This window comes from Chrysochloris asiatica, unplaced genomic scaffold, assembly GCF_000296735.1.
Source record: "Chrysochloris asiatica unplaced genomic scaffold, ChrAsi1.0 scaffold00040, whole genome shotgun sequence".
NCBI classification, from domain to species: domain Eukaryota; kingdom Metazoa; phylum Chordata; class Mammalia; order Afrosoricida; family Chrysochloridae; genus Chrysochloris; species Chrysochloris asiatica.
The window spans coordinates 20,522,563-20,544,746 of record NW_006408558.1 but is presented as its reverse complement, the minus strand read 5'-3'; the positions used below and the strand labels follow the sequence as shown (position 1 = coordinate 20,544,746).

Genomic DNA, 22,184 nt, shown 5'->3' with positions numbered 1-22,184 from the left:
CCCGGGGTTGCTTGCTCATGGTCTGAGATGCCCCGGCCACGTCATCTTCATTCTGGACTGTGATTGGCCCGTCAGTGTCCATTTATTAAGCACCCACTCTGCTAATCAGTGGCCCCTGCTCTCAGAGATCACAGGCAAGTGGGGAAAGAGCCAGCTGTTTGGGGGGTTCTAACCACGGTTACAGAGCATCACAGGGGCCAGCAAGTCCGGGTAAAGGGAAAGCAAAACTCAAGACAAGGGGCGGGTGTTCTGCAGGGAGGTAGAGCGGGTGGGGCTGGACCTAGGCTAGGAGAGATAGACTCAGGCCCAGGCCCAGGGTCACGAGGTCAGCAGAGGACAAGAAGCTGGGTCAGAGGGAAGTGGGTCTACCTTATTCCTTGTTGGGGGTTGTCAATTCTGATGCATAGTGAGATGGAGTAGAATTGCCCCAATGGGTTTTCTAGGTGCGGACTCCTGGTGTGGCCCTGTAGGATAAGCAATGGACTGCTAACTTTAAAGCTGGCAGTTCAAACCCATCAGCCACTTCTCGGAAACCCCATCCAGGGTTGCTATGAGTTGAAACGGTTTTGACAGTACTTAATAACTTAGCAGTTTTTACAGGAGCACAATGTCCTTTCTCCCAAAGAGCAGGTGGTGGGTTTGAACCCATCTTTTGGTTAGCAGCTGAACACTTGTCTGTTGTGCCACCAGATTCCTTTCTTGTACCTTGTTGTGTGTGACCAAGTTGATTCTGACTTATGAGTAGGACTGTCCCGTAGGGTTTCCAAGGCTGACTTCTTTACTGAAACAGATTACCACATCTTTGACCTGCAGAGCAGCTGGTGAGTCTGAACTGCTGACCTTATGGTGAACAGCCAAGTGTTTATGCAATGTGCCACCACGCTTCCTCCCTTTTGTCTTAGTTAGGACATTCTTTCCAAGAGCCATTTGTGGAACCAAAGGGAGGAAGACATCCTCTCCCACTCCAAGCCAGTGCTCTGGGCCTGCAGCTGGACAGTAGGCCCAGGGACCATAATTCAACCTATAACACTTGAGTTCCTACTATGCTTGGCGGGCACCAGGTCAGGGATCCTGAGTGAGTCATGGACTTTGCTCTCAAGTTCAGGGCCAGCCTGAGGATAAGATAAGCGCCGAGGGTTCTACAGCCTGCTGGGATGAGATAAGGATGGTGGGAGAGGCCAGGGTGTGGGGAGGGCCTCACCAGGGGCATGTGGGGGCCCCGGGATCTGGAACAGCAAGGACAGAGGAAAGCTTCGCTAGGGATGGGGCAAGGACAGTGTCCTAGGGGCCAGAGCGGGGAGCTGGACACTTAATGAAAAGGTCCCCTTTGCTGTGTGACTTTAGCAGGATGCTCATCCTCTCTGAGCCAGTCTTCATCTCCTACACGGGTGCGCGAGGCTGGCCTTGCATTGTAATGTACGTGGGTACCTGGTACACAGAAAGGGCTCATGATCTGGTTCCTACTACTAAGCAGTTTGGAAATTATTCCTAAGTCTCTTTCCATTTTTTGTTATAGCAGCAGAAACATTTTTATTTAAAGAACACGTCTGGAAAAGCTCGATGAGTAAGATACAGGCAGGAATAAGGTCACTGAGGAAGGCTGGGGGGAGCTGGGTCACGGTCTTATTCACTTGCCACTCACACCCTCAGTGATGGCCTTGGGGGACATATTCCCTCAGGACTGGAACAGGGAAGCCGGAGTGAGTGAAGGGGAGGCTGGCCCGGGGTGCCTGTCCCCTGGGGGTCCAGTATGAAGCCCAGGGCCACACTGAACATCAGTGGGCACTGTGTTGGGTGCCAGAGGGTCCGTCACACACACCTGGGCTGAACTCCGGGGTAAAGGCAGAAACGTCAGCAGAAACAGTCAACATCTGGAATGCAGTGCTCAAGGAAGCCCATGAAAGAACTCAGGGCCAAGTGGGCTTCCTGGAGGTGGCAATGCTTGGGCAGAGTCTGGAAGGGTTAGTAATGGGCTTGGGGAAAAAGCGGGAAGAGTGTTCCAGGCAGAGGGAACAGCATGGGCAAAGCAGAGACATGTCACCGACCTCCGCAGTTGAGACTCACAGAAGGGGTGATAGACAGGCAGGAATGAGACAGGAGGGAGTTGGGGCCCTGGGTGGTGCCCTGGGTGTCTTTGCAGGTCCTGGCGGCTGGCACTGAGGTGAACATACCTGTGACCTATGGAATTGGCAGCCAGAGGGGAGCCGAGGGCACTGGCTGTCAACTCATAGGTCAGAGCCCTGTGCACTCGGTCTGGGCAGCCTGCCAACAACCTGCCACCCTTTGTCGTCCTGGAGTTAAGAGTCGGACTGTGGAGGGTCCTGTGGTCTTCGGGCAGTAGCCACCTCTCCTCCGTGAGTCACGGCCCCCTCCCCAGATAACAGCAGCCCCACTGGAACCAGTGGGCACTTCCACATGGAGTTGCTGTTACAGGGGGTGGGAGCCCATTGGAGGCCTGGGCCCTGCCTGCCTGGCCTCTCCCCTTGGGCATGGGTGCCGGGAACACCCAATACCCATCCGTGAGTCCCCAAGTCCTCGTGATTCCAGGTGCATGGTCTTTTTATTGAGGCGCCTTATCATCTGGAGTCCACACCCATTGCCCCATCTGATGCCAACACTTCTTCCCTGGGCGAAGTCCAGGCTCAACCCCAAATCGGCCCCATAAAGCCAGGAGCGGCTTGGATTTACAGCTCCCAGCAGCCTTTGCCCGCTCTGTGGCTCCACGTCTCCTCATTTCCTTGTTTCTTTACCAACCGGAGCTGGGCCTAGAGTTCCAGTTTTGGGCTCCACCCTCTGCCCTTTGCCCACACTCCCTGCTGGAGTCCTAGGGGCCTCCACCCCACTGCCCAACTCACAGAGTAGAACTGCCTCACTGCCTCTCCAAGGCTGTAAATCTCCACAGAAGCGTATTGCTGCATCTTTCTCCTACACTGTGGCTGGTGGGTTAGAACCCTCAACCTTTGGTTAGCAATAGAACACTTTAACCACTGTACCACCAGAGTTCCTTTTAGGGGCTTCAGAATGCAGAATTTCATGACGATGTCCCCTTGATGTGTGTGTGTGCATGTGTGTAAGGAGCTGGAGAACAGACAGAGAGAAGCGGGGGAAGGGAAGGGAAAGAAGGAGGTCAGTGAGGCGGGAGGGTGGTGGTGGTGGTGGCAGAGAATAGAAAGGACAGAGAAAATACGGGGTACAGAGCTGGTGAGAGACATCAGCAAACCTGCTCACAGAATCCTAACCCAGCCAACTAGGGGAGCATTTATTACCGCAGTGGCCTGGGAGTTAGGGGGCCCGGAAGCTGGTTGACCGTTAGTAAATAGCTTAGCTTCTCAGTTATCACAGGTTCCCATGTAAATCAGGATCTGTGAGGTGACAAGGCCAAGTGACCCACTGAGTGACCCGGGACCTGGGAACAGGCCTCATCTGCAAAGTTCGTCCTCATCCCAGTAAGTGTTAGTCCTTCTGCAGTAGAAAGGAGCTGGACACAGAACCTCTATAGGAGAGGGGCCAGGCCTTTCCCAGCGGTGGAAACAGGCCCAGAGAAGCAAAGGAAGCCACCCAAGGTCACAGAGCAGGGCCTGGGTCTTGGCAGCATCCCCCAGTGAAACTTCTCTCGGGGTGCAGTCAGGTGGGGCAGGGTCCCCAGACAGTGAAGATATCCAAGCTGGTGAACACCTCACTGCAAGTCCAACAGCCCCTCCCGCCTCAGCTGGGACCAGGACTGTGTGGGGTCCAAGTGCCTTGTGGGGACAATGGCAGAAGTATGCTGGTGGCTGCGTAGGCCCCTTGACCCACAGTGGAAACTGAGAGCCAGGGTAGGGAGGTTTTTTTGGTCCCTTATGGCTGCCCAGCCCCCTCCCCTCTTCCTCAGAAAAGCTAGTGACCCTCTGGACAGATGACCCTGTGGACCAGTGACTGGGGTCTTCTGGGCAGAAGGGGCTCAGGAGCTTGTTGGAAGGCTCTTACCTGATGCCTGGCTGGTCTTCGGGGCACGAGGAGGAAGTGGGATGCCCTGGCCCAGCCGCTTTTGAGCCGTTGGCCATGCCCAGGTTGCAGTTACTGATTAACCCAGCCATCAATACCAATGGCTAGTGAGGTCGAAGGGCAGAAACCCTGGACTGTGCCCCTCAGGGTGGGGTGGGTTCCAGGAAGCACTGGGCACCCCATCTCTGCACTGTCCCCATCCCACCTCCCAGGACCCCAGGCTACAAAGTGGCTAGAAATTCTACCGTTTCCTTGATGCCAGATCTCCCCCATTGAAGAGGGGTCCCCTTGGAGGGTGGGAAATGGAACTCTCACCCCTGGGAGGTCTGCAGAAGACCCAGCAACTGACTCCTGGACCCCCTCCCCCCACTTAGTGCAGTGCTTCTGGTGGGGGGGATGGTAGTCACAAGTAGCTCTACCTTGTCCACATGAACCAGTGTATGAGGGGTAATGGGCATCTTCCTGACCATGCAGCAGCCATGATGTCCTCCCAGCCCCAAGGATTCCACTAACCCCCTCCCCCCCTCCGTCCTTCCTCCAGATGATGGGCAGCTCTCCAGTAAGGGCATTGAGTGACCTTCTTAGTCAGTGGGCCAGGGGAATGGGAGGACCTGAGGCTCAGAGACCAGGGTCACAAGGCAAGGGCCTTCCTAGGGTACCCCATAGCGACACATTCCCTGGGGGGCCGACAGAGACAGTTGTGTGGGCTCGACTTAAAGGGCCAGGCCTCCTTCCCTGGTTCACTGAAAGTGGGCCAAGTCTGTCGTACCCTGGGAGGCTATGGAGGAGGGGCCCCAGGCAGGGACAGAGAGCCCAGATTCCGCCCTGCCAAGCTGGGTGTGCCGGAAGGATGTGGCGCCCCCTGGTGGAGAGATGGGAAGTGGCGCAATGAGGCTGAAGCAAGGCCCACAGAACAGAGGGTGGATGGTGGGCAATTTATTCCACTCATGCAGACAGGGTGACCCACCAGCTCAAGGAGCTTACAAACACTGAACCACATGGCGTCTGTCCCCCCACCTCCATAGAGACACAGAAAGTGTCGGGTTGGGTCCGAGTCCGAGGATCCAGGGCAGCAGTGTGGCCCATGTGGTGGTGAGGGGCGTGTCCTTTCTCCCCAAAGGAAAAGTGCAGAGACGGGGCTGGGCCCCAGGGCGGGGAGGCCCGCCTCACAGCAATTGGCACCGGGCAGAGGTGTCCTTCTGGTGGCCGGTCCCTGAAGGGCCAGCCCCACTGAAGACTCATGACTTGGTAGGCACATAAGCTGGTGACACTGGTGGGCAGTGGCCCATGGGTCCCAACGCCAGAAGCTCAGTCCTGGGTCTCCTCGGAGCGCCACTTGAGGGCATGGTCCTTGTGAGCATCGGGGAGGATCTGGTTTCGCATGCCCCCGAGCAGATTGGATGTGGCCTCTGTGGCCAGGATGAGGGGTTTCACCACCGTGGGGGGCAGCTGACGAATTACACCCCCTACAGCACCGGTCAGCCCCTTCTGTTCGTGGCCCCGTGATGCCACATCGCAGATGGTCTGAGCCGTGTCCAGAATGCCCTGTGAGGGTCAGAGGTCAGTGCTGGCCTGAGTGAGGGGCTGGGGAACAAGCTGGAGGTGGGGCAGGGCCAGGGCCTCATTACCTCTCGAACCGTGTCATAGGCCTTGGCCACGCCCTCCCGGAGGTCGGCGGGCTGCTGGCCCTTGCGTGTCCTGCGTGTAGAACGCTTGTCCTGCAGGGATCGTGAGATGGGTGCCGTGGGGGACAGGATGTCATACACTGTCTCAGCTGTAGCCTGGGGGAGGAGAGAAATATGGGGTGATGTGAGCTCTGAGGGGACAGGATGTTGGACCGTCTCAGCTGTGGTCAGAGGAGCCGCCCGGGCAGGCATGTCAGCCTTGGTTGGGGGACAGGGTTGGACCCTGGCCAGAACTATCCATAACTGAAGCCCTGCTCAGACCCCCATCCCATCTTCCCTTTACGCCTGCCTCTCAGGTTAAGATTTCAGACAGAAGTGGGCTCCTGAGGGGACTTCCAGTATTACCTGGGAAGGGACTTGGGGTTAGAAGAAGCTTTAGAGAACACTAGAGGATGAAGACCCTTGAGTGTCTTCACAGACCTGAGGAACCCTGTCTTCCTACTGAGTTCCCCATCCGTGCCCCCCCCATGCAGGTCACCACACAGCTTGCCTGAGCCTGACTGTATAGCTCTCATGCCCACCCTCCCTGCCCCCAGAGCCCTCCCCAGCATGGTCAGGGCTGATTGAGACCCTCTGCACCCCAGCAGTAGGGGATGGGGCGGGGGCTCTCATCCTCTGCTCATCCCTCCACTTCCACTCTGGTGACGCTGCACCATTACCCCATGCAGGTCCCAGAATGCACCACGCTTGCTGCTTGTCTGCTCCCTCATTCCCCACCCACTACGAAAGCAAACAAGAAACAAAACCACCAAACCCACTTCCAGAGCTGACTCGGACTCAGCAACCCTGCAGGAGCAAACAACCTCATGGTTCGCTTTCAGAGTGGCAGGTGGGTTTGAACTGCCAACCTTGAGGCATCTAGCAGCCCAACGCCTAACCAGGGCTCTTTCAGGGCTTTAGTGCCAGTCCCGTAGCAAGGCTCACCCTCCCCCCACTGTGACAGCTCTACCCCACCCCACTATGCTCAGGAGAGACTGGGTCTCCAAAAGACCCTGAATAAACTGGGGTGGTTTGGGGTCTTCTTTGTCTGCAGTCACCCACCAGCCCCAGCTGTGAGCAGGGAAACATGTGTGCACTAAAGGCCTGGGGGTGGGGGGGCAACAGGGGTCATATAAGCCTCAGAGCCCCAATCCTGCAGATGTTCCCCTCCATGGCTAACACCCCTCAGTTTAGCAGATGGACCCAGAGGCAGGTAGGGCCTACAGACCTCTGTCTCCCCACCCACCCCTGATCTGTGGCCTCCGCTCAGCGCACCCCAAGGCCAGGCCTGGCTCAGCAGCCCCTGGGGTCCCGGGGATCCAGCACCCCTCACCTGGATGGCCTGCACCAAGCGGTTGCTGAGTTCTAGGGCGGCGGAGGCAGTGGATGAGCCGAAGGAGGCAGCCCCTCTCTGCAGCCCCCGAATGAGGCGCCCGTCCTTTCGGTACTGCTCGATGGGGAGCCACAGCAGGTCCCGGAAGCCTTGGACTGTGAGGGAGCGGCTGTCAGAGATGCTGAAGGTGCGCTGAGTCCCCAGCCCACCACGGCCACCTAAGAATTCTACTCACAGAGCTGGAGCACCGAGTGCATGGGGCCCACGCCCCCCAGCAGGCCGGGCAGCTGGTTCTTTCGGATATCCTGTAGCCATTCATTGAAGGCATAACCTATGACCTTCTCCACGCCCAGGAGCCTGCAGGGAAGGACGAGTCAGGGGAGCCCCAGACCCCCCAATCCTAGGTGGCCATTTTACAGAGGACTGAGGTCACACAGCCATGCCTGGAGCAGCACATAGGGAGGACTCGAAGCCTGGGCAGAGGCTGGGGTGCGGGGGCTGAGGGGCTCACCCATGTCGGCAGCAGAGCCGTTTCAGTTTCAGCTCAGAGCAGTTGAGCTGGGCCAGGCCGATGAGGAGGCCAGCAAACGTGCCCTGGGGAGGGAGACATGGGGCCAGGTTGGCGAGATGGGGGAACTGGACCTCCTAACCCACGGGAACCACTGTGGCAGGTTCAGTGACTAATGGGTGCCCCTGCCTGGCAGCCGCACTCACCACCTGATCCATGGTGACGTGTTTGCCGTGGTAATCCAACCAGATGGGCACCTCGGAAGTGAAGCGGAATTCCCTGGTGGGGCAGTCGGGGAGAGGGGTCCTTGTCACCTACACGGGCCCTGCTACCCGCATAGGTTCCGTGGCCACCCTCAGCTTTACCTGAAGTAGATGGACTGCTGCTCCCCATGGCCACTGTCTGTCTCCTGCATGTCAGTCGCCTCCCAGGGGCTACTGGGCCAGTCGGCCTGGGAGTGAGCTGGGGAAGGGCACAGAGCAGGGGTGGGTTGGGGCACAAGCTGGGTAGGGAGACAGAGGTCTGAGCCCTTCCCTCCCTAGCCTGGCCATTCACCCTCGGCTGAAGAAGTCTCTGCTGGGATCATGGGGTTGATGCCAGCCACTAGGCTGGTGAAGAAGTCTTTGAGGAAGAAGAGGGCGTCCTGCAGGGGAGGTTGTGGCAATGGCTCAGCCTCAGGTCCAGACATGGGGCTTCCCTCTGCTCTCCCCACATCAACCCCACTCACCTGGTCCACGTTCAGCCTCAGGGGCATCAGGGAGACTCGGAGGCAACACTCGGGGCCCATGACGTTTGAGGAGGCCAAGTGTAGCGCTTTGATGGTGAGCTGGGACAGAGGATGAGCTCTGGTGTCTGCTGGCCCTGCTCTTGTGGTGTAGACCGCCCCAGCCACCCTCCTCCCAGCTCAGGCCCAGTGTGGCCAGCAGCTGCCTGGGGTGTGTGTGTGTGTGTGTGTGTGTGTGTATGAGAGAGAGAGAGAGAGAGACAGAGAGAGACAGAGAGACGCCACGCGCCGCGTGCCCCGCCCGAGCCTGGACCCAATCACCATACCATGTTGGCGTGGGCGCGTCGAGGCATGCGCTCGCTCGTGTGTAGGTACAGGAACTTGTTGATCTGGGAGGAGGCCAGGCGGTCTCGCACCTCGAGCTCCTGCACAATGAACACTTGGCGCGACACGGGCTGGTCCTCCCACTCCATGCCATGGGCCAGGTGCACACCCGGCTGCTTCACTGGGTACACCTCATGCTGGAAGCTCACCTGGGGGCACGCAGGTCCGGGTCTTAGAGGCAAGGCCTAGGATCCTTTTCCTGTGTATGCTCCCCCACCGCTGTCTGAGGGCCCTCAGCCCCATCCACGTGATACCCCAGATGGGTGCTTCAATGACATCTCAAACGTCTCATGGACCCAAAGAAGTTGACCTCCCTCCCAGCAGGTGAGCCCAGCTGCCCCCATCTCTACCACCACCCGCTTTCTGGAAGTGACATCAGTCTATCTGCTACCTCCAAAGGTTCCAGCTTTCCCCTCAATATCTCGTTCAAATGCTGCTGATTTGGGGGAGCAAAATCAGCAGCACTTCTTCGATCTCCTCTCTCCAACTCCCTCCTGACAACCCATTGTCCACGCCCCAGGAGGCCAGCTATGGAATCTGCTCCGAAACCCCATGGCTTCTGGGAGGACCAACTCCAAACCCTAAGTGGCTCTTTGACCCTTCCTCTGTCCCTAGATCCAGATCTGCTGCCCCCATGGGCTTGATCTCCAGGCCTTTGCTCCCTCTCAGTTTGGGGACCCAAGAAGTGTGGCCGCCAGCACTGGGACAGGGGTGGCCCTCAGTAGACCGTTCCACCCGCTTCTTTGTCATATTGAATTCTGGGTTGCTTTTCCTATCCCATACACATAGAACCTGACTGTCCCCTGCTTGGCCACACCTGTTAGATCATGTCCACCCTCAGCTCCTACCTCACCTGAGCCAAAGCTAAAACAATGTTGGAGGTCTGCAGGGCCCACCCATATATGCTACACCCCTCTACCCTCTTGGCTCGATGCTGTTCCAGCCCCCAACTCTTTCTACTTCGGGAACTCTCCCTGGCTCGGGCTCTGCTTCTCGCTCAGGATTCCATGACCCTCCCCAGCTCCACTCGCTGTCCGCTTTACTTTCTCCTGCACATTTATTACCACTGGACAAACTAAATGGATCTCTTATCTCCTGTTTTTTGTTCCTTAGTTCCCTCCACTTGGACAAAACTGACTGAAAGCCAGGCTTTTTGCTATATCCATGTGGGCTTATACAATATGTGGGATTCGGGGAGTTTCTGTGCAGTGTTGAGGTGGGATGGGAGGACAGCCCGTGGCTTCCCTGCCCCAGTGTCCACGTCAGCTGACCCTGTGGTTCCTAGGACTCACCTTGCTGAGCTGGATCTCCATGAGCACATGGTGCTGCCGCCCACTGCCCCCCTGTTTGCGCCATGAGTTCTGGGGCCGATTGTGCCCGGAGCAGCGGGAGGGGGAGCTCCTGGGACCTGAGAGTTTTGCCCTAAGAAACGGACAGGAGACAAGCTGACACAGAAGCAGCCTGCTCTCCTGGCCCAGGATAGGTGAAGAAATCAGTCCAGGCCCTCATCTCTTGAGTGGCCACCTGCAAGCCCTCCTCACCTGTGGCTAGGGTGGGGGCCAAAGTCTCGGCCGCCATAGAGATGCCAGACCAGAGAGACCTCACGCAGAACCACACGGCTGTTAGGCACAGGGAAGTGAGCGGGTGCCCGCAGCAGGTCTGTGTTTCCCAATGGCCGGGAGAAGTACCCATCCTGCACCACAATGGGGCCTGGGAGCAGCTGCGTCACCACGGGCTCCCCGTCTCGGGGCTGCAGGGAGACGGAGAGTAAGTGAGCTGTCTGCCCTAAACCTAACCTGGCTCTGCCTGCTGTTCCCCCCCCACCCCCCATTGTCACCTCATCATTCCAGTTTCAGCCACAAGGTGACACTCGGGGTTGAGTGGTCTTGTAGGACCTCTGTGCCTGGCCCATGGACCTACCACACACCCCTACACTGGTACCTGGTTTTGGTGGCCAGCAGCCCTTACCTGCCCCACACCCGTCCACCCTCTCCTCCCTCCTCAGAAATCTACTCTCCAAGCCCCACAGTGGACCAGCACTGCGCCACCAGGTAATGGTGAGAGTCGGTGGCCTGGCCTGCCATCTCAGCCCCGCCCGCTGCACATACCGGGATGCCCAGGCCGGGAGCGTCCAGGATGCAGAACTCATCACTGTCCAGAGTATCTCCTTCCGTCTCCTCTTCCTGGTCCTCTTCCCGGTCCTCTTCCCGGTCTTCTGACCTGATGCTGTCAGCGGGGGTCCCAGCAGGTGGAGGAGGATGCTGGGCACTGCTCCGCTCACCTGGGAACAGGTAAAGGGACACGGGCGACACCTGGTAGATTGGGCCACCTGTGGGAGAGAGGCCAGTGTTGCAGGAGTTCAGGCGCATTGTCTGCCTTTGTCCGCTGGTGCCCAGGCCCCGGCTGCCCACCTGATGGCTGGGCTAGCTCCTGTAGGCTACGTCCTGAGTCCATGAGGGCATCGGTCAGGTCTCGCTGGTTGATGAGAGCAGCCTCCAGAGGCGGAGGGCAGGAAGGCAGAGAGGCCGGGCTCTCAGAGAGCTGGGCCGGTGGGGAGGAGGGAGCCAGCGGTGAGTAGCCCGGAGCTGGGACAGCCCCCGGGGCCCTCCCAACCCCAGGCCTTGGGGCCCGTGGCAGGGAAGGGGACCTGGCCGTGCTCCGGTAGCCTGTGTGGCCAGGCCTCACCTGAACCTTCTGGCCGGCGATCTCCGTGGGGCTGGGGGGCCGGGGTGGGGGATGCAGGTCACCTGCGCTCATTACGTACTGCAGCAGGTTGACCAGCAAGGCACAGGAGTCGGCACAGCTGTGCATGTGAACCACGTTGTTGGAGCAGCGCAGCTCAAACAGCGGCTGGCTCTGCGGTAGGCATGGTGGTGGGTGTCAGGATAGGCCCAGCTCAGCTGGGCTCCTTCTCTGCAGGGGAGCCTGCTCATCCCGACCAACACCCCCACTGAGCAAGGGGAGGCTGGGAGAGTACCAGGGATGCGGCCCGGGGCCCCCTGACGAAGGGCCCCTAGGAGGGGAGCTTCCTCCCCATTTCACAGACGACGACACTGGGTCTTCTCTTGGGGCCCTGCTTTTTCTCCCTGGCTGCAGCTGCCCTCCCAGCCATTCATTCATTCGGCAACCTCACAGGGACATACTTGGTGGACCTGGACGTCTCAGGAGATACGAACCAAAGCCCAGGAAGGAGCAGGCACGTGGGGAAGGGGTGACCCTGAATGTCCCTCTCCAGCTCTGAGGGACCGGGGTCAGGCTGCACTCACCAGTTTGTCCTCGGTGCTACCCTTCCAAGTTTTGATGACAAGCTCCAGGAGGTCAACATCCAAGACGCAGACATAATCTGGAGAAGGCAGGAGAACGTTCCTGATCCCTGTGCCCACTGTCACAGGGAGAGTCCTGGGGCTTAGCTGGGCAGAACTCTTGGGTGTATGCCCCTGTGGGTGGGTGCTAAGTGTCTGGCCAGTTGCTAAGGGCAGCTGGCTGCTCTGGTGTCACAGGGTCCCTGCAGAGGGGAGGGAGTCCAGATTGGGCCCTGCCCACCTCGCCGTAGATCCAGGGTCTCCACCTCACACTTGTCGGACAGGTACAAGGCAGAGTCATCAAGGATAAACCTGGTAAGGAACAGGGATGAGAAGGACCTGGAGCCGCAGGATGCTGGGGCACCCAGAGCTGACAAGGGACCCAGGAGAAACTGTGCAATGGGGTCTTCTTGGGCCTCAGTGTTCTCATCTGTATAACAGGGGAAATGGGTATCCCATTATCCCAAGACACAGGCCCGTAGAGTTAAGTGCACGTTGGCTTGGCCTAATACTTCCGAAGTACTTCCAGCTCTACTACCATCTCATTTGTTGCTCACGATAGCCCTAAGAGGGATTTTAAACAAGTTCTTACTTTAACAATTTGTGACACCCGCTCTTTTAAGATATTTTAGAAATAGTAATAGAATTACAGTCAATCACAAAAGGACAAATATTATGTGAGATCACTGTTATAAAAAGAGAAGCTTTTCTTGATAAAAAAAAAAAAAAAAACATCTGATGATGGTTGCCATGGGTGGGAGAATTTGGGGTCCTTGCGAGGTAGCCATAGTAAATGCTGCTAAGAGGTGTCTGTCATTCTACTTCCGAAAACCCTATGGAACACAATCCTATTCTTACACACATGGGGTCACCATGAGTTGGAGTTCAACTTGATGGCACCCTGCAAGGACCCCAAAGTTCTCCTACAGAGACACGATATCCTGTCGCTCTCATCCTGTGTCCTTAAGAGAGCCCCAAGAAGCAAGCTGACAGGTCAGTTTCTTGTTCAAGTTCCCAGCGAGGGGCTATCACACACACGCTCGCTACCTGAGCAGGAAGGTAGACGTGTCCATAATGATGTTGCTAGAGAGAGTGAAGGTCTCAGCGGTGATCAGGACGCGCACGGGGAGGTAGAGCGGCCTGGCAGGAGCAGGGCAACGTTCACACTTGGGCAGGGGGGCGGGCTCCTTACCTGTCCCCAGCCCCTAGCCTGCCCAGCATACATACCTGTAGTCCACAGCACAGGAGAGCAGGTGTGTGTGCAAGACCGTGATGACCGTCGGGGGCAGGTAACCCAGCACGGGCTCATCGAGCACGTCTAGGAACTCTAACAGCTTTGTGCGCCAGGGCAGGAGTGGACAGTGGGAGGAGACATTAAGTAGCCTCTTTCCCTTCTAACAGCTGCCCGCCCTGGCTCAGCCCCTGCCCCACACCACCATGCTCACCTGGGCATGCCAGCTCTGCTCAGGGAGGGCCATGCAGTGACGCAAGGTGGCTTTGTGTAATCGCACGGTCACCAGGAACTCCTGGTGGGCGGGCAGAAGGATGCAGTCAGGGTGGTGGGCACTGGAGACACAGGCCGCCATGATCCAGGGTAGACAGTGAGCAGGGCCAGCTATACCTTGACATTCTTGTGGGGATCCAGGTGGATGCGCACCACAGTGGTCAGCATGTGAGGTCCCTGTCCCTTGCGGTCCGAGGCACCCTGTTCAGCCACCCCTTCCTCCGAGGGGTAGATGGTTGGGGCCAGCTGGGACGGACACGTGAAGGTAGGCAGCTCTAGGCGGCTCGGCAGTATGTAGTCATCCACAACCGCTGGGGGGGAGCGAGCTGAACGTCTACCAGCCAGGGCTACCTCCCTCCCTGGCCAAGGACCCTCAGCTCCCTGCCCTCATACCTCGGTGATAGAGCTTGGCTGTTGCGGCTTCCAGGCAGAAGTAGCCAAGTCCCGGCTGGCCGCGGTACTGGGGCACACTGAAGAGGGTGCTCTGCTCCACGTCGAGTACCAACTCCCCGTGCACGGCCTCCAGCCGCTGCCCACACTCATCCTGCAGACAGAGCACCAGGCCTGACCTGCTGGCTCAACAGCTAGCAGACCCTCAGGGGGCAGGAACTTCATGGAGTCCAATTGTGCTAGACTAACCAGGGTCAGCTCCAGCAGCGATCAGACTCCATGGGGGGCCCGGGCAGCACGTACCTCCTGGGGACCCAAGGACACTCACTGGGCCCCCAGAGCTAGCACAGTGCTGACACTTGGAGGTGCTGAGAAGTGGATCATAGATGGAACGCGGAAGGAGGGTGGAAGGGTCAGTGCGGCTACCTTCCCACAGGGAGGCAGACCCAGGGTCCTGGCCAGTGTGCTCACCTTGCTGTCACAGAGAGCAGTCACCCGGCCCTTTAGCACCGTCACCAGAGTGGAGAAGGTGCTCTGGGACTGTGGCCTTGGGGGTTTGGGAGTAGGGGTGTGGGAGGCGCCTGGTACTCCCACTGAGAAGAAGTGGGCATCTTCGTCTTCTGAGTCGGAGTCTGGGGGAGATGATAAAGATAAAGGCAGTTAAGTAGAGTGGGAAGGAGATCTGGTCCCCAGCCCCTCCAAAGCAAGCCCATACCCAGCTTGAAGGCTGATTTGCACATCCTGAAGGGGCCGGGGAAGCCAGGGGGGCAGGCAGTGGGGCCGGGCGTGGGGAGCAGGTCGGCGGGTTCCCACATGAGCAGGTCGTTGTTGATCCTGAGGTGGGGGGACAGACAGGTGAGGGAGGACAGGGACTGGCCTCTCAACCCCACTACGTGGCCAGCTGTCCTCACCTGTTGTAGATACTCTCATAGACCTCCTTGCTGGGCAAAAAGATGTGAGCGCTAGGCAGGATCACTTCCAGGCTGCAATTAGACAGCGCCAGGGTCTGGCTCTGGAAATTCCTCATCTCCTCAGGGTCTCCAGGAATCACCATCTAGTCAGGGGACCGGGGGGCAGAAGCTCAGTGAGTGGCGCCGAGTGAGCCCTGGCCTCTGGAATCAGAAAGGCCTGGCTTTGCATCTTGACCCCTTCGTTGGGGACTCAACCCAGCTCTCTCACTTCACTCCAAGGGAGTGAAGTTCACTCCCCATTTCATCTTCACGACAGCTCTCATTACACCCAAGTTTCAGATGAAGAAACTGAGCTCTGAGTAGTTAGCTAAGGCCCCGGATGACACCGTTACAGCTGGGCCTCTCATACAATCCGAACCACTGTGGGAGAAGAGGGTCCTGAGGTCCAACTGTTTAACACTCACAGAGGGTGCAGGTGGGACGGGGGGGAGTCCTCACCAGGGCGTCTGACCCAGAATGCCATTCTGCCCCACCCACAGCAGGCAGCCTCACCTCCTCGGTCTCATACATGGTCCTCTTGGAGGAGAAGGGTGAGGGCTCCGGCTCCTGCAACTCACACGGGTTCTCGGACGACGAGACCTCCAGCTCCTCCTTGTCCAGCCCCGCCTCCCATGGCATGTTGCTATGCTTTGGGTTCAGCGTCACCACGACCCTGCCAGTCACGGGCCTGTCAGCGTCCTGCAGAGCCTCCCGCCACCCTCTGCTGCCCGCATCTCTGGGAGCAGCCACTTACTGTGGCAGGAAGTACTTGTGGAGGCCTCTGTTGTTCAGGATTTTGGAGACTCGCAGGCAGGGAACAGGTGGCTTCTCTCCATCTTCGTAGGTGCCTGAAAAGACCGTGGAGAGTGGTCACTGCTGTCACGGAGCCCTGCTCTCCCTCCACTCAGGGTCAGTATAAACCAGGGACAAAGGAATAAGCTGCCCCACTGCCCAGGCCAGGGCAAGGTGAGGCTGCTGTCCAGAGTTGAGGAGGACCCAGGACCCCTAAGGGTGCCTCTTACCATGCAGGTCAGAACAGGTGAGCTCCAGGCGGATGGGGACAGGAGGGCCAGGTCCACTGCTCAGCTCTGTCCGGAACTGGGGCTCACTCAGCTCCAGCCGCAATTGCTCTGCCCGAACGGCCTGTCCAGCCCAGGGGTCCCGCTGCGGACGCAAGTCAGCGATTGGGAAGCGCAGTCGCAGTGTGGCCTTTGGTGCGGAGAGCCATACCACCGTCTGTTGCTCAGCTGTGGGTGGGGACTCTGTCTGTGGGAGGGGGCGGATGAGATCAGAGTGGCCCCCACCACTGTGGTCAAGAGCCAGATGACCAGTGCCCTCCCCGCGCTGCCAGGTGTCTCACCATCAGGCCGGTGGGCGGTTTGGGGGATGGCTCGTGGGGCATGGTGGCCAGGCGGAGTAGGGCAGTGAGCCGGTCCAGGGCCCCAAGCTCTAGGTCTGCCTGGAAGTCAGCCAGTTCCAGGGCCAACTCTGAGCGGCAGTGGCAGGCGGCCTGTCGCCGGGATCGGCTCTGAAGCGAGGGTGCTGGGGTCAGCGAGGACAGAGGTGTGGGAGTGTGGGTAGAGTACCAGAGCCCTCTGGGGTGGCAGGGAGAAGAGGGACCCAGGAAGGGGCTGAGAGACCATCAGAACCCAGTCTGAAGCAGACAAGCATGTTGCCTTGTTTATGGCAAGTCACCCAGAGGCCCAGACAGGGGAGGGGGCAGCTGGACGAGGACCACTTGGGGGAAGTCTGGGTAGGGGGACAGGGCTGTCACCTTGGATATCCGGCGCAGGGTCTGTGTGTGACGTAGGCGGGCACAGGGCTGAGAGGAGGCCTGGGAACCCAGGCTGCAGGGGAAGCTCAGGACCTAAATTGGGACAAGGAGCTGAGCAAGGTCCTGGTCCTGCCCCACCTCCCACCTGCCCGGCCCTCACCTCTGTGTACTCAGGCTCCGAGGCGCCCCTGGGCCACAGGCTCTCTAGCACCTCGAGCTGCCCAAAGCACACTTCCATGTTGGTGGTCCGATGGCTCTTGGCGCCTGTCCGAAGCTCCCAGGTCACCTGCATTGCCGTGCTGGTGAACCTGATGGGTAGAAGACCTCCATCAGCGGGTACGCTTGGGGGGGTTGGGGAGCTGGGTTGCGTTTCCTCAGACCCTGGTCTCGGGCTTGTACCTAACATGGCTACAGGGACAGGCCTTCTGGAAGCGTGGCCGGAGGAGATGGAAGTCGCGGGCGCCAAAGGACCCATCCTTGGTGGCAGCAAACTCGGCAAAAAAACGGGTGATGAGGTCTGGTGGGCTGGCATCCGGGGCAGACGTCTGCAGCAAGGTCAGTGTCATGGCCCCTAGGGTCATCTTCACCAGCGAGTCAGGACGCAGAGTGTCAGTGAGGGGCGTGGGAGGCGCCTTGCCTGAGGGGACAAAGGCTTCACCAGGGGCTCCCAGAGCTCAGAGACACCCCAGGTAGGGAGACAGTCAGGCTAGGGGCTTGGTCAGATGGGGTTGCTGGTAATCACAGAGTACGTAATTGGCCCCCAAGCACTCTGGGGCTCTACCCAGTGTTGTCTCTCCAGCCTTTCCTGCCCTGGCCCCCTCATCTGCCTGCCCCAGGGGCCCGACTCACCAGCTAGGTGGGTCTGTGAGAGGCGGCGGGGGGCTGCGTTACTGTGCAGAGAGGAGCTCAGATCCACGTCAGACAGCTCAGAGAGGACAGAGGTCACGCTGCTCGTCAGACCCGCCATGGAGAAGAAGAGGTCTGCGGCCAAGGCCAGGGGAGTCAGGGCACTTGGTGGCCTTGGTGCTGCCTGCCCGCCCACCTCAGCACTTCGCACCTACCTGTGCTGTCTGTGCTGCCAAGGGGATCTGGGCTGGGGGGCTCGGCCCCAGCCCCTGCATGTAGCTGCTGGTTTAGGTCCTGCTCGATCAGCCACAGGTCCTCAACACCCAGTGGGCGGCTCTTGTTCAGCTTGTCAACTAGGCTCTTGGGGTCTATGGGAAGACTTTAGTCCAGTTGGCCAGCACCCCGCCCCCAGCCTAACCAGTCCCATTCCTGGGGGAGCCCAGCCAGAAGCCTCACCTTCGAGATTGATGGAGGCTAACAGATCTAGGAGTTGATATAGCTGCTGTGGGGACAGGAGTAGGTGTAGGGAGCTCAGCTGTCCGGCTACCTCCAGCTGGGGACACAGGACAGCAATGGAGCATGCACAGGCCTGCTGGGCCCTCTGCAAGCCACCACCACCTGCTCGTCCCCACCAGCCTGGGGCAGATCAGCACTGCCGAGGGTGTGCCTCACACGGGGACCTACCTTGGGGCCTGGAAAGGCCTCATTCTGCTTCAACTTCACTGTCAGCTCTATGTACCCTGAGCAGGTGCCAATTTGCAAAAGGGGCTGTGGGGATGCTTCCTGGGTGGCAAGAGGACATGGGAGGGGGTCAAAGGCGGGAGGGATTGAGAGAAGCAGAGGACTATGGGAACAGGCAAGTCCACAGCCCAGCAATCAGGCTCCCACCTGTTGGGGGAGCTCCTCCAGGTGTAGGCGGACCCCTGTCAGCAGCAGCAACTTGTGAAGGAAGGTGGGGGGCTGGTGCACTTCCCCTGGAGGTGCCTGGTTGGGGTCCCACTCCGTCTCGTCACAGTACTCCATCCTGGAGAGGGAGGCTCAGCTCTTGGCCTGTTCTGTCTGGGGCCTTGGATCAGAGTGCCCGCAGGGCCTGCCCCTTACACCTGGCTGTCCTAGGCACTCCCGCCCACCCCTGCTTCTCTGACCCCCTGGAGGCCCACACACTCACACCCTCTGGGAGCTCCACCCAGACCTGCCCTCCACTTCCCAGGACCAAGGGCGGGAGTGGTGGGCGGGGCAGGCCCACCTCTGCGTGTGGATTTCCAGTGCTACACCACGCTCCAGATCCCCATGCTCCACCCGTACAATGCTGTCCACGATGACCACCTTGATCCTCTGCAGAACTGGAAGTAGGGCTCAGGGTCAGTGGGGTGGACACTCTGGGCTCCTGGGCTGTGTGGGGTGGGGGCAGGGCCACTCACCAGAGTCCAGGGTCTGGATGAACACCTCCAGCCCATCCAGGGGCTGGGCTGGTTCATCCTGCAGGCACTCCTGGGCCAGCTGTTGGCTTGTGCTCATGCCAGACATAAAGTTCTGTGAGTCGGCTGTCCCTGGGGCTGTGGGTGGAATAGGGGCTCAGGGCAGGTTCAGAGGTAGGTCGCCAGGGCCCAGTCCCCTCCCTGTCCCCACTACCCTGTCCTTCCATCCTGACCTGGGCTCTGCTTGGGCTGTAGGACGAGCTGCAGGCCAGACACACATATGGTGGAGTGGTCAGTGAGCAGGTTGGACCAGGGCACCGACACTTCGATGGAGCTTGCAAAACCTTCCACCACCTCCAACGGTAACTCCAATGGCTCCAGCTTCTTGTTCACAAACTGAGCAGGCGGGGCAGAGCTGGCTCAGAGGAGCCCCCAAATTGGCTGTCTCCATGGTTCCCCTGCCACCCACAGGGTCCTGCTTTTACCCATGCTGACCCCTCAAACCAGCTCATGGGTTTCCTCTCTATTCATTTCAGAAATACTGAGCATCCTTCTATGTGCTGGATGCAGAGGGACATGAATGTATCAAATATCTGCCTTTCTCACCACCCCTCCCCAGAAAGGGTACTCCTGAGGCTGTGGGAGCGGTAACCCAGTCTGGATGGTCAGAGAGGTTGATGTGAAGGATGAAGAGGCAGCAGCCAGGCAGGGGCTGGAGGTGGGATATTTCTGGCCTTGCAGAGAACAAGCAGTGTGTCCCCCCCCCCATCAATCTGGGCTGGGGGCGGAGCTAAGGGGGCAGGCAGGGGCTGACATGGTGGGCACATGGTTGAGCCTCTCCTCAATGTGCTTGCAGAGGCACTGTGGGATATCACCAGAGGGTACCTGCTTGAAGCCCTCAATAAACACCTGCAGGGGAAGACGTCCCATTGGGATCAATTCCAAATTTCTCACCCACAGATCCAGACTGGGAAACTGAGGCCTAAATAGGGAAGGCATTAGTCTGGTCTCCGGTGTACTGAGAGGACTGAGACAGGGACCCAAGCTTTCTCCTCATCTCCCAGTTTCCCCAGACACTTGTTTCTTATAGGGTTGAAAAAGTGAGGTCTGCAGGTCAGTGTGTTGGAGGCAGAGACTGGTTACCAAGTCAGTGCAGTATTTCACTGGGCCCAGTTCTTCCCTGAAATAGCTAGGGGCCAACTGGGCAGGGCAGAACAGTGGTGGAATGTTTTCCCACCAGTAGAAAGTGGTGGCCCATAAGTCTTGCAGGCCAGTCTGATGAGCCCGCCTGCCCTGGAATTCACAGCTAAGAGCAGCACCCAACTTGGGGTTCCTACATCCCAAAGGCCAGTTCCCTCCTACCCAAAATCATAGGCCGGCTCATGTCTGGCCACTATGTAACCCCCTCCTGAGGCCAGAATGTGAAGCTGGTGACCCCAAGCCCACCCGAGCTGCCCTGACAAGGAGAGTTCACTCACTGGCAGCCCTGAGCTGGGACCTCTAATTGGTGGCTCCTTTGCAGCTCCTCGGGTCAGTTGAGTTGTGTGACTCATGACCCCTCACCGCCCCCAGCCTCAGATCTCTGACCCAGACTTAAGCCTCCATGTTTCCCAGGGCCTTCCCTAGACTTGACTCCAGGCCTCCCAGCTTCCTGAGGGCTCCCCTCCAGGCTTGGACGCTGTCCTCCAAACCCCTCCCTCAACATATCTGTCCGTCCCACTCTCCAGAAGCAGGAAGCTGACTGCTCAGGAGTCACACGAGGTGTTGATCAACACAGCTGACGCGCTTGTTGACATCCACATCCGGAGGGAACCCCACCCCCGGGCCAGGATCCTGAGGTCAGGAGGTCAGGGTACCTTCTCCACAGGTGATCTTCCCAGGCTCCAGACCCCCGCCAACCTGCCCCAACTCAGTCACCGTCAGACTTCCTGAAGTCCCTCCTTGCCACCATGCTCAATTCAGCCCTGAAACTCTCCAGACAAGTGACAGCTCCCTCTCCAACCTCAGAGACTCCTCCGGTGAAGCCTGCCTAGCTCTCTGGGAAAGACCCGGGAGGCCAACCGAGGTCCCTGACACCTGGAAAGGACGGACTCCCTGGCCTCGGGTGTCCGGAGCCTGGCCAACCCCTGTCGCCAGGGGCCTCAGGTCGCTGTGACCCCGCTCCCTGTGCCTTCCTAGGCTGGGGCTTGGCTCCTCACCCAGGCATCCAGGTGGATGTTCCGCAGCTGCACGCAGCCCTTAACCAGATCGATGCTCAGCTGATCCAGACTGAGGGTCTCCTGGAAATAGTGACCCAAGTACTGATGCAGCAGGTAGCGGCAGATCCGCTGTTTGATATTGTTCGTCCACTCCCATCGTGACATCTTGAAGACCGCCGAGCACCGGCCGCCTTCGCTCGCCGCTCGGCCGCACTCCTCGTCCGGCTGCGCTGTTCACTAGAGCCCCCGGCTCGCCCGCCGCTTCTATCAGCGCCAGGCCGCGCCCCCGGACGCCCAGTCACGCCCCCACGCTCACTGTCATTGGCCATTGCAAAGGGCGAGGCCTAGTGATTGGCTGTGGGGCGGAGCCTTGGAGCGCGAAAAAGGAACTGGGCTCTCCGCAAGATAAAGTGCTTCCAATCAGGATTTACGCTTGCGTAAAAATACGGTGTGGGAGGACCTTTAACCTCGGTCTACATACTCTCCAAAGGCTGTAGTTAGGTGCCAGTCCTGCAAAGGAATGCGCATGTGCTGACTCGTCCAACTCCTTTAGGTTGTTGGAGAGAATTTAAAGGGGCAGTGTTTCTATCAAACTTCGTAGAACGTTTCCAAAAACCAGGTATGAGTCCCGCAACGGTGGAAACCATTAAGCCAATAAACAATTGCATCTTACAGAACTCCTTGTTGTTCTTAGTTCCGTTCGTAGAGTCGACTCCGACTCTCATAACGACCCACTGTAGGGTTTCCGAGGAGCCGCTAGTAGGTTTTGAACTGCCGACCTTGTGGTTCTGTCCTGATCCTACCAAAGCCACACCAGGAGTCCAAACACATTATTGTTGTGAAGTGCCATCAAGTCTATGCTGACCCATAGCGACCCTGTAAAGGGGTTTCCGAGGAGTGGCTGGTGAGCTCGAACCACCGACCTTGCAGTTCAAACGGTTTTGCAGTCTGGCGCATTAACCCACAGCGCCACACCAGGACTCCCCAAACACTTTGTTGTTGTTAAGTACCGTGGAGTCGGTTCCTACTTATAGTGACCCTGTACAGGGTTCCCGAGGCTGCAAATCTTTACAGGAGCAGAAAGCCTCATCTTTCTCCCCAAACACCTTCCCATCCTTTAAATTCATCATTCAGTCAGTCCTCTCAGCACCCCGCTAGGGAGGGGCTCATTGCCACCAGATTAGAAACAGGTTAGAAATGAGACG

The 22,184-nt window shown here is 58.6% G+C and overlaps 1 protein-coding gene across 1 annotated transcript; it reads right to left on the bottom strand.

Annotated features, from left to right (window-relative positions):
- Positions 1-5,292: 5,292 nt before the first annotated feature.
- ATG2A (autophagy related 2A) lies at positions 5,293-21,144 on the bottom strand. Its single transcript, XM_006861084.1, has 41 exons — positions 20,980-21,144; positions 19,015-19,177; positions 18,785-18,919; positions 18,610-18,706; positions 18,252-18,387; positions 18,048-18,146; positions 17,820-17,916; positions 17,579-17,731; positions 17,367-17,498; positions 16,917-17,154; positions 16,678-16,825; positions 16,518-16,610; positions 16,104-16,271; positions 15,766-16,009; positions 15,498-15,591; positions 15,257-15,416; positions 14,705-14,847; positions 14,509-14,627; positions 14,265-14,425; positions 13,797-13,947; positions 13,521-13,714; positions 13,345-13,425; positions 13,127-13,233; positions 12,947-13,039; positions 12,141-12,211; positions 11,864-11,940; positions 11,289-11,453; positions 11,009-11,138; positions 10,706-10,926; positions 10,139-10,347; positions 9,890-10,019; positions 8,540-8,746; positions 8,217-8,315; positions 8,045-8,132; positions 7,855-7,951; positions 7,696-7,768; positions 7,493-7,575; positions 7,217-7,338; positions 6,982-7,136; positions 5,613-5,765; positions 5,293-5,529 (listed from the first exon to the last, which is right to left on the bottom strand). Exons 1-41 carry the CDS (start codon positions 21,142-21,144, stop codon positions 5,293-5,295), a joined length of 5,688 nt encoding a protein of 1,895 aa, XP_006861146.1.
- Positions 21,145-22,184: the final 1,040 nt, after the last annotated feature.